The 16,066-nt window shown below is 50.5% G+C and overlaps 1 protein-coding gene across 4 annotated transcripts; it reads left to right on the forward strand.

Annotated features, from left to right (window-relative positions):
- The first annotated feature begins 24 nt into the window (after positions 1-24).
- On the forward strand, positions 25-10,545 carry LOC103167750 (butyrophilin subfamily 1 member A1-like). Of its 4 annotated transcripts, none has more exons than XM_029055254.2 (7): positions 25-225; positions 3,728-3,824; positions 4,620-4,967; positions 7,481-7,597; positions 8,495-8,515; positions 8,614-8,640; positions 9,359-10,545. In XM_029055254.2, exons 1-7 carry the CDS (start codon positions 124-126, stop codon positions 10,039-10,041), a joined length of 1,395 nt encoding a protein of 464 aa, XP_028911087.1. In that variant the 5' UTR covers positions 25-123; the 3' UTR covers positions 10,042-10,545. The 4 variants fall into 4 exon arrangements, with proteins under 4 accessions (XP_028911087.1, XP_028911090.1, XP_028911088.1 ...); XM_029055255.1 differs by having other exon boundaries at positions 225-310; XM_029055256.2 differs by lacking the exon at positions 25-225 and adding an exon at positions 2,127-2,668.
- The last annotated feature ends 5,521 nt before the right edge of the window (positions 10,546-16,066 follow it).

Below are 16,066 nucleotides of genomic sequence, written 5' to 3' on the forward strand. Positions count from 1 at the left end.
GGAGATCCAGGGGCACTACTGCGGGCTAAGAGACATGCAAACTCAGCTCACAAGCCGCCATTCTATTAATCAGTTTCCCTTTCACTCTTTTAACCGTCTCTGAGGGGTTCTGCCCAGTGACTGATGAGACCTACAAATGCTGCGTTTCTATTGGAGGGTGGCGTTCATCTGCGTCAATTCCTGGTACTGATCCTACAGAAGGATCCTACATCAGTTCCTGGTGAGGTGAGCCTGGGTACTAGCAAACAATGAAGAATCTGTCCTGCTGCTGGGGCTGCTGGCTGTAATGGTCTAGGGAGAAGTCGGGCTGGTGAGCTTGGGGGAACCCTGCTTTTGGGGGCTGGAACTGAGTTTTGGGGTAACTGTCTTGGAAATTGGAGGGGGGATGGGGTAATAATGATAATTATGATAATAATAATAATGATGGCATTTGTTAAGCGTTTACTATGTGCCAAGCACTGTTCTAAGCGCTGGGGAGGGGGGTGATACAAGGGGATCAGATTGTCCCATGTGGGGCTCACAGTCTTAATCCCCATTTTACAGATGAGGGAAATGAGGCACAGAAAAGCTAAGTGAGTCCTCCAAAGTCACACAGCTGACAAGCGGCGGATCCGGGATTAGAACCCACGACCTCTGACTCCCAAGCCTGCACTCTTTCCACTGAACCACGCTGGTATCCAAGGGATGTCCAGTAGGAGTGGGGTGGGTGGGGGTGACCAAAGGAAGGGGGCAGAGGGGACAGCCTGAACACCCCAAACTCCCTAATCAATCAATCAATCAATCAATCAATCAGTCAATCAATTGTATTTATTAAGTGCTTACTGTGAGTTGAGCACTGCACTGAGCACTTGGGAAAGTACAGTATGACACAGTTTGTAGACATATTCCCTGCCCACAGTGAGCTTACAGTCTAGGAGGTCTCTCCTCCACTTCCCATTGGCCACAATTGTTGGGTTGTTCCGGTAGCCCCGGTCCACATTTCCCCCAGGAGGTTTGGCCCCATGAGGTCTGTGGGTAGCGGGAAGGTTGGAGTAGATGGGGGATGGTGGAAAACAGTTGGAAGAAGAAAAGGGGAAAAGACCTTCATTTGGCCCCCGAACCCTAATTCCCTGACCCCTGAATGGCTTAGGGGTGGCAGTCCCTCGCCTCCCCTCCCTAACAGAACTCCTCACTTACCCTAATCCTGAGCCTGGAGAAGCTGGAGGCAGAGAACCTAGGCTGACCCAGCTCTTGCTTCCTCCTCCACCTTGGGAGACTTTGGAGGTCAGATGGGTGGCCAGGGGTGACAGCAGGGCAGCTGGAGAAGCAGCATGAGTTAGTGGAAAGAGCACGGGCTTGGGAGTAAGAGGACCTGGGTTCTAGTCCCAGCCCCGCCACTTGTCTGCTGTGTGACCATGGGCAAGTCACTTAATTTCTTCGTGCCTCAGTTACCCCAACTGTAAAATGAGGATTAGGACTGTGATCCCCATGAGGGACAACCTGATTCCCTTGTATCTACCCCAGGGCTTAGAATAGTGCTTGGCACATAGTAAGCGCTTAACATATAACATCATCATCAACAGGCAGAAGGAGGGTGCTGTGGAAAGGGGCCGGAGTCCAGCATCCCCTTGTGCCTCTGTTCCCACCCGCAGTTCTCAGAGGGTAGTAGTTGGTTGGGGGAAGTGGAGCGGGGTGGGAGCTGAGAGAAAAGAGGGACTATCCACCCACTGCAATGCAGACCCCAGGTCCATATGGCCCAGCAGTCCTAAAGGGAGCTGTGGAGAAGCAGGGTGGGCAGAAGGGCAGAAAGGTCATGGTGTGAAGTTGTGTTGTAACCACCAGCCTCTTGGGCAGAGAGGAAGGGGGGGAGACTTTGGCTGCCCTGAGGGGACCCATGGATGAGGGATCCTGATGAAACTGTTGCCCACATTGGACCTCAGAAAGGCACTGGGCAGACAGACTCCAGAGCTTGGGGTTTAATCATCCTGACTCTCCCCATCACAGCCTTCCTGGCCCCAGGGGAACTTTCCCTGTGTCCCTATTGGCCTTGGGAACAGTGTAGCCTCATGGGAAGAGCCTGAGTCTGGGAGTCAGGAGACCTGGGGTCTAATCTGGGTTCTACCACTTGCCTGCTATGTTGCCTTGGGAAAGTCACTTCTCTTCTCTGGGCCTCATTTTTTTCATTTGTAAAATGGGGATAAGATACCTTATCTTCTCCATTAGACTATCTCACTATTTAGCGCAGTGCACATAGTAAGTGCTTAAGAAATACCACCGTTATTACTACTATTATTTTCATTGTCATTATTACTGTTTTCATTTTTTGGGCTCTCAGTGAATATGTGCAGGGGCTACAGCAGATAGTAGCATGTTTTTAGGGATTCTGGACCCTTCCCTTTCTTCCCTGTCCACTCTCCCCTGACCCTGCCCACATCATCCTGTCTTTACATGGGTTTGGGGAAGGAGGGAGGGGCAAAGTTTGGAAATTAGATCTGGTCATCCCCTTCCTCTCCCCAGTTTGGGTTAGCAACATCTGAGTGTCAGGAGAAACCATAGGGGGTTTGGGCTTTATCCCCACCTTCTAGTTCCTGCATCAAGACCATTACCCCATCATTGCCTCACCCAGTGACACCCTCGCCTCCAGGGCAGAGAGAGAGAAAGAAGCCCTGAACATCCCTCTTCTAGGAAGGTATGGGATTAAGGCATATGGTGAAATTGTTAGAGGATCTGTCCTCCTGCTCCCTCCCTCCACCCCCTCCAGCCTGCCTAATTCTCCTGGGGAGCAGGGGCAGAGGGGAGGTGGAAGGAGTGAGGGAACCAGGCCCTCAAATCAAACATTCACAGAATAGGGATGGTGGTTGGTGCCCCTCCCCAATCCACAACCCTGCCTCTGTCATCCAGGAAAATCCATATACCCCCAGGGACCTTGGCTCCTCTACTCCCTGCCCAGCTGGGGTCTGTCCTGGCTGCCGAGAACCTGGGAGGGACATGAGGGTCTTCAGAGTGGGGAACTAGTTCCCACCACAGGGTTCACACAGGTCCCATTGGGTATGGGAGAGGATACAGGGACTTCATAGTCTCCTCCCACAGCCATTATTATTCCTCCCAATAACAGGGTGTGGTGAGGAGTGTAGAACAAAATCCAGTCCACACCCTTTTCTACCTTCACATCTACAGTGACGTGTGGGGGCAGGGAGAAGTCGTACCTTTCTGTTAAGAACCGTGCCCCGGAGACCACTTGGGGCTGGGACCCTCTGAGGACCCTGGACCACAACTCAGTCCTTCAAGTGTCCTTAATCCCTGCCCTGACTCTGAAAATACTAGATGGAGATAAAGACATTGTCCCAAAGCTCCAGCTGACCCTTGACCACTGTTATCAAACCACCAACTCTAAGATCAGTGTCCTGCAACTGTGAATGCCCAGAAGATGCCAGCCTACTGTCCAGAGGCCAGATCCTGAAGCCCATGTCGGAGCAAAGAGCAGATCTAGGTTGTTTCCTTGACTCAACCGGAGGGACAGAAGCTGTGCATGGTCTGGCGGAGGCCAGGAGTGTTGGGGACTGGTATCTGGGCACCTGGGGGCAGAAATTTGGTAGAGAACAGTTGGTGACATATGAGACAAGATGCTGCCCTTGTACTGAAGTCAGGTCTAGGAGTTTTCCCTGTCATGTGGCCTGTGTTCCTTCCCCTTCCTGGCTCTTTCATAGTGAGGAACAGGTGTTGATTGAGCCATTATTGTCTCTCTAAGGCCCCAGTGATGAAGACGATGGAGGATTTCCCAGAATCTTTCACATCCAGATGCCTCCACCACCTCCTCCTCCTCCAGCTGGTCACACTCGGCTCAGGTAGGAGTTTCTTTTCCAGTTCACTGCCCCATAGTTATGTTTCAGAAGAGGAACAAAATCCCCTGTGTCCCCCCAGTCTGAATGCTTCTCTCCAGAGATAAAAAAAGTTGGTATTTGTTAAGCACTTAGTAAGTGCCAAGCACTGTTCTAAGCGCTGGGGAAGATACAAGGTGATTAGGTTGTCCCATGTAGGGCTCACAGTCTTCATCCCCATTTTACAGAGGAGGTCACTGAGGCACAGAGAAGAGAAGAGACTTGCCCAAGGTCACACAGCTGACAAGCGGCAAAGCTGGGATTAGAACCTATGACCTATGACTCCCAAGCCCAAGCTGTTTTCACTGAGCCACGCTGCTTCTCTAAGATAAGAGCCGAGGGGACTGTGTGTCTACTGTCAGCTCAGGTTATTCTTGGGGCCTTCAGATGGTGGATGAGGGGCAGCTCTGCCCTTCCCTTTTGGGGTATTGTTTTCCCCCTCCAACTGATATCCAACTGATAGGGAAGCAGCGTGGCTCAGTGGAAAGAGCCTGGACTTCGGAGTCACAGGTCATGAGTTCGACTCCCGGCTCTGCCACTTGTCAGCTGTGTGACCGTGGGCAAGTCACTTCACTTCTCTGTGCCTCAGTTCCCTCATCTGTAAAATGGGGATTAACTGTGAGCCTCACGTGGGACAACCTGATGACCCTGTATCTGCCCCAGCGCTTAGAACAGTGCTCTGCACATAGTAAGCACTTAACAAATACCAACATTATTATATCCAAGTCCCAGCTCCTCTCCTACTGTTTCCCTTTGTTCCAGCTCAGTTTGTTGTGATAGGGCCTGATGAGCCCATCCTGGCCTTGGAAGGAGAAGTTGCTGAGTTACCCTGTTACCTCGACCCCAAGATGCCTGCTGAATACATGCAGATAAGGTGGTTCCGATCCCAGGTTTCTAACATTGTCCACCTGTACGATAATGGAAAGGATCAGTTTGGAGACCAGATGGAGGAGTATCAAGGGAGAACGGAGTTGGTGAGAGATGCCATGGATTATGGGAATATGGCTGTGAGAATACACAGTGTCAGAGACTCTGATGAGGGAAAGTTTCGCTGCTCTTTTTATGATGGCCAAGAGTATGAAGAAGCCCCTCTGGAGGTGCAGGTGGTTGGTGAGTGGCTGTTTTTTCATTGTGACCAGTGGTGCATGCTACTCTCTCAGTCTGAGGCAGCCTTCTAGACCGTCTGCCCCTACCCAGCATCCCCTTCTCCTCTAGGACTCTACAGGGTCCTTTCCTTCTGTAAAGAGTCCTTTCCTACTGTCCCCAACCCCCTGCTGTTCCACAGGCAGTAATGTCCACAGCAGCAATTCCATGGAACATTTTCCATGGGTCAGTCCCTCCTGGGTCTGTTTCTGGACTGGATTTCTTTGATTCCAAGCAGCTTGGGGCTAAGATGTGGCTCTGTGCAGACATCCCCCTCTCACCTGGAGACATTTGCTCTGGAGACATTTATGTTTTCTATTGCTTGGCTTTCTTCTAACACAGAAGCTGTGCAGGGTCAGGGAAGGACTAGCTTCCGGTTGTACTTAATCCAATCTGTTAGGGCTGGGTGCAAAGCCCTCTCTGGGTCTGGTTATGCTCCATCACTGTGGGGACTAGTCTTTGGTAATGTGGGATCAGGGAGGGTTGGGTGGAGGTGTGGTGTGGTGAGGCCAGGGCTGGTTGGGCTAGGGCCTTGGGAGACAATAGGAGTGATAATAGTAATATAAATAACAATAATTGGGGTTTTTTTATGTGCCTACTGTATGCCAAACACTTTACCAATCCCTGTGGTAGATACAGCATAAGCATTTCAGACCCACTCCTTGTCCCAACTGAGCTCACAGCTTTAAGGATGTCAATCAACTATGCCTTTCCTATATAGCCTTGCTAATCCCCCAGTAAAACCCACCTCAATCACCTCACTCCTCCAATGCCCACCTACTCACTGTGTCTTGATCTCAATTATCTCGTTGTTGCCTCCTTTCTCACTTTCTCTCTCCTGACTGGAACTCCCTATTCATTTATAACCCACAGACAACCACTCTGCCAATCTTCAGAGCCTTACTAAATTCATGTCTTCTCCAAGATTTTCCCTTCTTTTGTCATTGCCTGTGCACTTGGGTGTTTACTCTTGAAGCACTTTGATACTCACCCCATTCCCTGCCCATTTCCCCTACTTGAAATTTATTTGAGTATCTGTTTTCCCCTCTAGATTGTAAGATCCTTGAGGGCAGGGATCACATTTACAAACTCCATTGTATTGTATTCTCCCAGACTTAGTCTGGTCCTGTGTGCACAGTAAGCACCTAACTAATAAAATTGATCAAGTGAGATGAGGTAACTGAGGCACATAGAGTTTAAGGGATTTGCCCAAGGTCCCATAGCAGGCATTTTAGACAGCAGGAAGCAGCATGGTCTATGAGTCAGGAAGACCTGGGTTCAAATCTTGGCTGTGCCACTTGTCTGCTGTGTGACCTTGGACAAGTCATTTAACTTGTCTGTGTCTGAGTTACCCATCTGTAAAATGGGGTAAGACTGTGAGCCCTATGTGGGACAGGAATTATGCCCAACTCAATTATCTTGTACCTATCCCACTGCTTAACAGTGCCTGGCACATAGTAAGTGCTTAAGAAATACTATGAAAAAAACCAAGGTGACAAAGTCAGAATTTGAACCCAGGTCCTCTGATTCCCAGGTTCATGTTCTTTCCATTAGGCCATGCTTCTTCACTGTGGATTTTTAGCAAACAGTTGTAGACATCACACCATCCTATCACGTATGCACACACAGATACAAGTTTTAGTTTTGAAGGGCACACAGGCATGAATGGGGGCACTGGTCAGGAAAGCAGAAAATGGAAGTGTGGAGTGAGTTTGGGAGGGAATTTGGAGTTTAGGCCAAGGTAGGAACAGACTGAGTGCCATCCTTCCCCTCTTGCCCTTCTCACCACAGTGAGGAAACCTGTGTGTTGCACTGTTGTCCCTCCCTCTGCATCTTCCCAGAGAGAACCACCGGCAGGGTGGACAGGGAGCAGGAACACAAGGGGAGGCAGCTGTTTCCTGGTTCCAAGGGAATCCTGCCCTGGAGGAAATGGTCAAAGCTTGGGAAAAGAGAGAAGGGGAGTGAGATCTCACAGTGAGGACTCAGCGCTCTCCCTGGAGAATCATTCATTCAGTCCTTCATTCATATTTATTGAGTGCCTACTATGTGCCAAGCACTGTACTAAGTGCTTGGAAAGTTCAGTTCAGCATAAAGAGAAACAATCCCTGCTCACAACGGGCTTACAATCAAGAGGCAGGGAGACAGACATCAAAACAAGTAAACAGGTAGAGGCCCCTTCTCCTCCCAGACCCTATTGTCCCCTCACCCGAGCCCAGCCTGGCCAGTGAAATATTTTGCCCTTTGTCCTTCCCCATGGTGACTCTGTGCCCCCAAAACACTGGGCTCCCAGCCCCCATCCCCTCATGCCATGCAGAAAGAAGGGGAGTCCTGGAGCCCCTGCCCTTGTATCTGGCTCTCAATGTGGCTTGCAGCAGAGATGCAGCTAGAGTCCTTCTCGTGGGGCTGTCAATCCCCCGGAGGAAAGTTAATGGCTGGAATTGTTCCATGTTTCCCTCTGAAGGTATTTTTGTGAATTTCAGCTCCCCTCTTCCCTACGGCTTTATCCTTGATGGTGACCCTGGGTGTGACCCTCCCTGTGCTGGGACTGCTCATCGCTGGGGGTCTTTATCTCATCTGGAAACACCCCAGGGACAAAGGTAAAGGAACAAGAATGTTCCCGTACACCCCATTACTGCAGGGAAAGATAGGAGGACAGCATGGGATTGGAGGGCAGATAGGTCAGAGTTCTGAGCTCCCAGCTGACTGGTCGGAGGGGAGACCAGGCCACAGGCCCAACCCCTCAAATGACTCCCAACCTGACATTCTGTTTTTCCCAGAGAAGAAACCAGCTAACCCTGTGTTTGCAACGACTGTCATTGATGGAGGTGGGGAGACAATAAGGAGTAGAGACCCCTTCCTCAACTCCTCCATTCAGACTTAAGCTCAGCTCTCCCGATCCATTTCCTGCCCCAGTCCCGTCCTGCTGTCCAGTTCCCCAGTGCAACCACAATCCCAGAGGAGCCTTGAGATCTGAGCAGTGGGAGATGTTATCTGATAACAGTAAATTGATGGGGGTGTGTTTGTGTGTGTGTGTCTGTGTGAATGTGTTTGTATATCCGTATCCTGAGTGTAGTGCCTGGGCCAGGGAGACCACTTCATCTTAATTTATTTATTTATATTAATGGCTGTCTCCCCCCTAGGCTGTAAGCTCCTTGTGGGCAAGGAACTCTGTTGTACTTTATTCCCTGAAGCACTTAGTATAGTGCTCCGCACACAGAAAGCACTCAGTAAATACCATTAATTGCATGATTGATTGATGATAACCAACTGGCTCTTCCTGGAGATTTCAGTGACAGTGGTCACCATTCCAGATCCATCCTCTTGGCAGTTGGGATTCTGTCCACTGGGTCATTCCCTGCTCTATGTACCAGAAGTAGACTCCTCTGACCCCATCACATCCCCTCCCAGCCCACCCCGACTTCTCCCCCTTCTGGCGTGTCCCTGAGTTATTTTAATATTTCTTTTAAATTAATATTAATTCTTTTCCTTTTCAGGGAAACTCCAGATGGAGCTCAGTAAGTTCTGTGTTTCTTTCATTTCTGTCGGTTTTCTCCTGTTGGGGTTTGCATCTGCTGCATCAGCCCAGTGACGTCTCCTCTCTGTTCTCTTGCAGAGTGGAGCAGGGGCCAGTTGCACATGGGTAAGTGACCCTGACATTCTCTGAGATCTTAGGTCCCTCCCACCCTCGGGGGTCCTGGCCCTTCCTGACTCCATCCCTGAGAACCAGATCCAGGCCTGTTGCCAGTGGCCTCTGCTACCTTCTCCTCCTCTTTCTCAGTCACTCAGTCAGTCAGTGGTATGTACTGAGTGGTTACTGTATGCAGAGCACCGTACTAAGCGCTTGGGAGAGAACAATAACAACGATGAACAGACATTTCCTGCACACAACGTCCTCACAGTCTAGAGGGGTAGACAGGCATCAATAGAAATAAATGAATTATATATATATATATTCCTCCTCTTCTTCCTGCCCCCCCTACCCCCCTGCTGCTGTCGGAGCTCCAGGAGCCTCCCGGAATGGCTGGACTGGAGTAGGGGGAACAGAGGGGAGGTGAAGCCCCAGGCAGGGGCGGGGGACTCCCCGCCGGAGATGGGGGGCAGCTGGTGCCTGAGCCCTGGGGACGGGGCGGAGCGTGATGACGTCACCGCCGTCTCGTCCGGGGGGCGGGGCGGAGCCTCGGGGCGGGGCCCGTGGGGGACACAGTGTGCGGCGGTAGCCGGGGGGCCCGCGGGGCGGGGGTCACGGCTCCGGACCCGCCCTCTCCGGGCAGCCCTCCCGGGCTCCGCCCTGGCCTGGCCCGGCCCGGGGTCTCCTCTGCCCCGAGCCCCCAACGCTCACCCACACACTCTGTCCGCAGCCAACGTCACTCTCGATCCCGACACGGCGTATCGCTATCTCGTCCTGTCTGAGGATCGGAAACGGGTGACAGCGGGAGACACACGGCAGGACCTGCCCAACAACCCGGAGAGATTCACTGGTTCTGACTGTGTGCTGGGCCGCGAGAGCTTCACCTCCGGGAGACATTGCTGGGAGGTGGAGGTGGGAGAAGCGACTCGCTGGTATCTGGGGGTTTGTAGGGAAAATGTGAGGAGAAAAGGGGAGATCTGGGAGTCACCTGCGAATGGATTCTGGGCCGTGAAGAAAGATCATGATGAATACTCTGCGCTCACCTCTCCTCACGTCCCTCTCCCCCCGACCACCTCCCCCAGCCGGGTGGTGGTTTACCTGGACTACGAGGCCGGAGACGTCTCCTTCTACAGTGGCACCGACGGATCCCACATCTACACTTTCCCCCGCGCTGCCTTCTCTGGGACCCTCCGACCTTTCTTCCGCCTTTATTACACCGATGAATCCCTGACCATCTGCCCTGTGCCTGGTGGGGCTGGGGAAAACCCTGTGCCTGCCCCCGCTCAGGAGACTCCAGTGAGCCCCCCAGGGGAGGGACCAGCCTCAGCCACTGGAGATGGGGATCCCCCCCCTGGGGCCGATGCCCCATTGCTCGCCCCCCAGCCCGGCCCGGGGGTCCCTCCTGCCCCTTAGGGAGCCTCCCGGCCCCTGCCCTCTGCACCCTGTAGCGCTCCTTCCCCTCCCAGGTATGCAGCTGCTGTGTCCCCGCCTCCTCCTCTGCTCCCCCAGAGCAGGCCCAGCCTAGGAGGGGTCTCTGCTACTGTTGCTGCTACTGGGGAAGTGTCCCTGCTGAGGGTGGGGCTGGGGGCAGTAAAGCAGCTGCTGCCACTCTGGAACCTCAGTGGGGTTTTACAAGTGCCACTGACCCTTCTGCTCCTTACTCCTCCACCGGACCCCGAACTCGGAGGGCAGAGGGGCAGGTCGCCTCCACCGCACAGTTGTGATAGACTCCAGATTCTCCTGGTTTATGGCAATTCTTTTTGAACATTCGTGTGGGATTGGGTTCTGTTCCTGGCTCAGTGTGGAGCTGGCTAATGTGGTTACGGGCCTCACCTTGAATTTACCAGAATAATAATAATGATGGCATTTGTTAAGTGTTTACTATGTGCCAAGCACTGTTTTAAGTGCAGGGGTAGGTACAAGGTAATCAGGTTGTCCCACGTGGAGCCAAAGATCTTAATCCCCATTTTATGGATGAGGTAACCGAGGCACAAAGAATTTAAGTGACTTGCCCAAAGTCACACCACTGGCAAGTGGCGGAGCCTGGATTAGAACCCACGACCTCTGACTCCCAAGCCCGTGCTCTTTCCACTAAGCTAATAGTTATGGTATTTGTTAAGCTCTTACAATGTTCCAGGCATTGTACTAAGCAGTGGTGTGGATACAATCAAAATGGGTTGGGCACAAATTCTGTCCCACGTGGGACTCTTGAGAAGCAGCATGGTGTAGTGGCTAAGGCACGGGTCTGAGAGTCAGAAGGTCATGGGTTCTGATCCCGGCTCTGCCACTTGTCTGCTGTGAGAATTTAGTCAAGTCACTTCTCTGTGCCTCAGTTACCTCATCTGTAAAGTGATGATTAAGAGCGTAAGCACCACGTGGGATGGGGAACGAGTCTACCCTGATTACCTTGTGTATACCCCAGTGCTTAGAACAGTGCTTGGCACAAAGTAAGTGCTTAATAAGTTCCATTATGATGATGATTATTATTAATCTCCATTTTATAGAAGAGGTAAGTGAGGCACAGAGAAATGAAGTGACTTGCCAAAGGTGACAGAGCAGACAAGTGAGAGAGGCTGAATTAGAAATCAGGGCCTTCTGATCCCCAGGCTCAGGTTGTATCGATTAGGGCACACTGCTTCTCAGTGTGTGATGCCTCATACCCGTCGACACTGTCGCTGCTCTCCGTGCCCCAGCGGGAATAGGATGGGTGGGATGAGAGAATGTGAATGGTGCTACACAGACCAGACCAGCAGAGCTCCAATCAACTCCTCCCTGCGCATTCTCACCCCAAATTCTCAGAACTGAGGCTCATCCCTTATTTCTGATGGGGGACTCCATCCCTGAGCCCCTACTGCATTGAGCTCACCCGACTGAGAATAGATGTGCACAGAGCGTTGGAGGAAGTGTTTGGGAGCATACGATGAGAATTACAGTCACTATGCCTACCCTCAAAAAACTGAGATTTTCATGGGGAAGAGTGGTAAACACAGATTGTATTAACAAGATTAATAAGTGAAATAAATCGGCTAAACACATGCTAATTTTGTTAATCTGTTGGGGTGACATGTTTGGGAAGGTGGGGATTGGTCGGGGATTGGGTTCTGTAGGAGAGGGGTTTCCATGGGGAGCTGTAAAGGGAGGTGGGGAACACAGGCTCAGTGTTTTGGACGTGTCTTGTTAGAGGTGAGAGGAAGGAGTGGTAACAAAATTGGCTTGTGAGGAGTGAAGAGTGCAAGCGTGAGTGGTTGAGAATACCAGAAAGGTGAGAAAGAAGCAGTGTGGTGTAGTGGAAAGAGCCTGGGTCCGGGAGTCAGAGGACCTGGGTTCTAATCCCAGAGCTGCCATTTGTCTGCTGGGTGACCTTGGGCAAGACAGTTAACTTCGCTGTGCCTCAGTTGCCTCACCTGTGAAATGGGGTGTAAGACTGTGAACCCCTGTGGGACATGGACCGTGTCTAATCTGATTACTTTGTATCTACCCCAGCGCTTTCTACAGTGCCTGGCACATAGTAAGGGCCCAACCAACACCATAAACTCTAATAAAGGAGAGAGCTGGGGGAGAATCCTAAATCCCATTGGCAGAAAGGTTTGCTTTTTCTGGAGAAATCTGTAACCACGGGAGGTTTTTGAGGAGCTGAGTGAAGGCTCTGATTTGTAGTCAGTCAATCATTTTAAGAACACAGTTCCCAGAGTGGAATGTAGAAAAATCTAAAAACAATAATTATGGTATTTGTTAAATATTTACCATGTGCCAAGCACTGTTTTAAGCACTGGCGTAGACACAGGGTAATCAGGTTGTCCCATGTGGGGCTCACACTTCTAATCCCCAATTTACCGATGAGGTAACTGAGGGACAGAGAAGTTAAGTAACTTGCTCAAGGTCACACAGCAGACAAGTGGTGGATAGGGAAGGGGCTGGGGACAAGAAGATTAGTGAGTTGCATCGGTGCAACTGAGAGATGACAGGAACATGACCCAGCCTGGTGATTGAAAGAGTGGGAGGAAGGAGCGAATCTGGAAAATTTGAAGGGAAAACCCAGTAGGATGTAGTGGCGCCGTGGCCTAATGAAGCACGGGCCTGAGAATCAGAGGATTCTAATCCTGGCTCTGCCAGTGTCTGTTTTGTGACTTGGACAAGTCACTTAGCTTCTCCGTTGCCTCAATTACCTCCTTTGTAAAACATGGATCAAGACTTAGAGCCTCAATAGGACATGGTCTATGTCCAATCTGATTACCTTTTATCCAAGCTAGCACTTAATACAGTGCCTGGCACATAGTAAGCACTTAACAAATGCCATTAAAAAAGAAGTGTTGGACTTGAAGTGGGAGGAAGAGGACAGAACGCAGACAAGATGACACCATCTGGAAGCTAGTGACCAGGGGCCCACAGTTGCTCAGCAACCCAACCTAATCATGAGAATGATGATAATAATGATGATGATAATACCAATAATAATGAATAATAATAATGACATTTGTTAAGCGGTTACTATGTGCTAGGCACTGTTCTAAGCACTGGGGTAGATACAAGATAAACGAGTTGGACACAGTCCCTGTCCCACGTAGGGCTCACAGTCTTCATCCACATTTTACCGATGAGGGAACTAAGGCACAGAGAAGCAAAGTGACTTGCACAACGTCACACAGCAGACAAGTATCAGAGCTGGGATTAGGACCCTGACCTTCTGGCTCCCAGGCCCATACTTTATCCACTAGGCCATGATGCTTCCCATGATAAGTGTGATATTTGTTAAGTGCTTACTAGGTGCCAAGTACTGAGACGAAGCATGGCCTGGGAATCAGAAGGACCTGGGTTCTAATCCTAACTCTGCTAGTTGTCTGCTGTGTGACCTTGGCCAAACCACTTAACTTCTCTGTACCTCAGTTACCTCATCTGTAAAGTGGGATTAAGACTGTGAGCTCCTGAGGGACCTGGACTGTGTCCACCCTGATTAACTGGTTTTTAGTATAGTGCCTGGCTCATATTAAGCATTTAACATACTATAAAAGAAAACAAAATGCTTCTAGGTGCTGAGGCAAATCCAACTGAATGAGGTTTGACACAGTCCCTTTCCCACATGGGGCTCACAACCATCTCTCTCCCCACCAAGTGCTCTGATGACATTCTTATTCACCAGTTCACAGAGAAGATTGAGACTGTCAGGTTGTGGTTCCCTCTCACTTTTCCCTTTGCCTGCCCCTGCATCTTTCCCCACTGCTCTCCTGTCCCCACTTTCCTTTGGTCTCTGCTCAGCGCTGCTTTGTTCCTCCAGACCTGAACATGCTTCCTGTTCCCCTTTTCCTCCAACTCTAACCGAAAACGGCTCAGCTTCATTGCACTTTCAATGCGCTCATCGTTGTCCTTGTCTACTCTTTCGGGTTGGTTTTTCTGTATTCATCTTTCCTCATGTGCCTGTCACTGTTACTGTCCATTTCCTGCTTTTCCTCAGAGCACTATGATTTCCACAGGGGCCACCCACAGATCTCGGATCATGCAAGGTCTATCTTTACTAAATAAATCACCCCCATCGCTCTGTCCGCTGGTGAGGGTGCTCACACAAACCGTGGGCAATAAGGCTGGAGACCCGGAAGTGAGCAGGCTGCGGATGGACTCGGAATGGTAATTAACTCTTCATTCAAACCCAGGTTCCTTCTTGCTGTCAGATAATCAAGCGAGAGTCCTGGGGGATGTGAGGTAATTAGATCTGCTCTCTGCTGGAACAGAACCCCAGCAGATTTCCTGGTTATACATGCTAAACCTGTTTGGGTTCTGCTAGGGAAAGAGAGGAGGAAGAAGGTTGTTACTCAGCTCCCCATCCCACCAAGACCCCTGCTCCAGCTCCTTTCTAGCCATGTCCCTTTGTTACAGTTCAGGATGCTGTGAATGGACCAGTGACGCCCATCATGGTTTGGGTTTGGGAAGACACTCAGCCTGTCACCTGAACCCCAACATGAGTGCTGAGAACATAGAGATGCTGTGTGGAATAGTGGATAGAGCATAGGCCTGGGAGTCAAACAGTCATGAGTTCTAATCCTGGCTTTGCCACGTGTCTGCTGTGTGACCTTGGGCAAATCACTTTACTTCTCTGGGCCTTGGCTATCTCACCTGTAAAATGGGATTGAGACTGTGAGCCCCACATGGGACTGGGATTGGGTCCAGCCCAATTTGCTTGTATTCAACATAGCACATAGTACAGTAAGCATAGTAAGCACTTAAATACCACAATTATCATTATTATTATTATTGTTTTTATAGGGGTGAGGCGGTTTTGATCCCAGTTCTCCCCAACCATGCAATTCTATCGGGATGGGCAGAACTTGGGTAGAGACTCAGTGGAAGAATATCGAGAGAAAAAGGAGTTTGTGAGAACTTCCACTGTGGATGGGAAAGTGATACTGAGAATATGCAAAGCTGGAGTCTCTGAAGAAGGCTGTCACCAGTGTTTCTTCTAAGGTAGCATCTGTCATGCCTAAGCCATTCTGGAGCTGCCGGTGGAAGCTGGAGTGGCTGATTTTTGCCAATTGGGGATGTATCTCTCCCAATCCCAAGCCCCACTACATCCTCAATCCCTTTCAGCTGCAGGACACTCCAGACTGACCCCTCCACCTCCACAGGATTGCATCCTGTTGCCAGACAGCATGCTGGCAACAGGCAGCACTGCTTAACACAGCCCAGAATCCTTTAGGTTGCAGAGTTGACTTCATCCCTGAAAACATTCCACAGTGGTAGCGCTGTCTGGAGGTGGCCAGGGATATTTAGGTGGTGGAAAGAGGCAGACTCAATCTCAGACATTCTCTGGTCCATCCTGGTATCCCTGGTGGGGGAAAATCCTTGGATATTTGGGGTGGATTTGAGGATGCTGTAGGGAACACAACACACTACTTTCCTCCCTATCTCACAAACCTGAAACCTTGGTTTGGTCCTCGACTCATCGTTCCCGACATATTCCATCTGTCACCAAATCCTTTCGTTTCTACCTTCAAACATTGTTGAAATCTGCCCTCTCCTCTCCATCCAAACCACTGCCATGATAATCCAAGCATTTATCTCATCCCACCTTAATGACTGTATCAGCCTTCTGGGTGACCATCCTGCCTCCTGTCTCTTCCCACTCCAGTCCATATTTCACTCTGCTACATGACACATTTTTCACCAAAAACATTCAGTCCATATCTCCCCACTCCCCCCACTCCTCAAGAACCTCCAGTGGCTGCCCATCCACATTCACATCAAAAGGAAACTCCTTATCACTGGCATTAAGGCACTCAATCAGCTCACCCCATCTTCCCTCACCTCACTAATCTCACTAATCACCTCACTGATCACCACACTCCACTCCTCTAGCACCAGTTTACTCATTCTGCCCTGATCTATTCTACCTTGCTATTGATCCCTTTCCCATATCCTCCTCATGGCCTGGATCTCCCTCCCCCTCCAA

This window comes from Ornithorhynchus anatinus, chromosome X5 (assembly GCF_004115215.2).
Source record: "Ornithorhynchus anatinus isolate Pmale09 chromosome X5, mOrnAna1.pri.v4, whole genome shotgun sequence".
In the NCBI taxonomy this organism is placed as follows: domain Eukaryota; kingdom Metazoa; phylum Chordata; class Mammalia; order Monotremata; family Ornithorhynchidae; genus Ornithorhynchus; species Ornithorhynchus anatinus.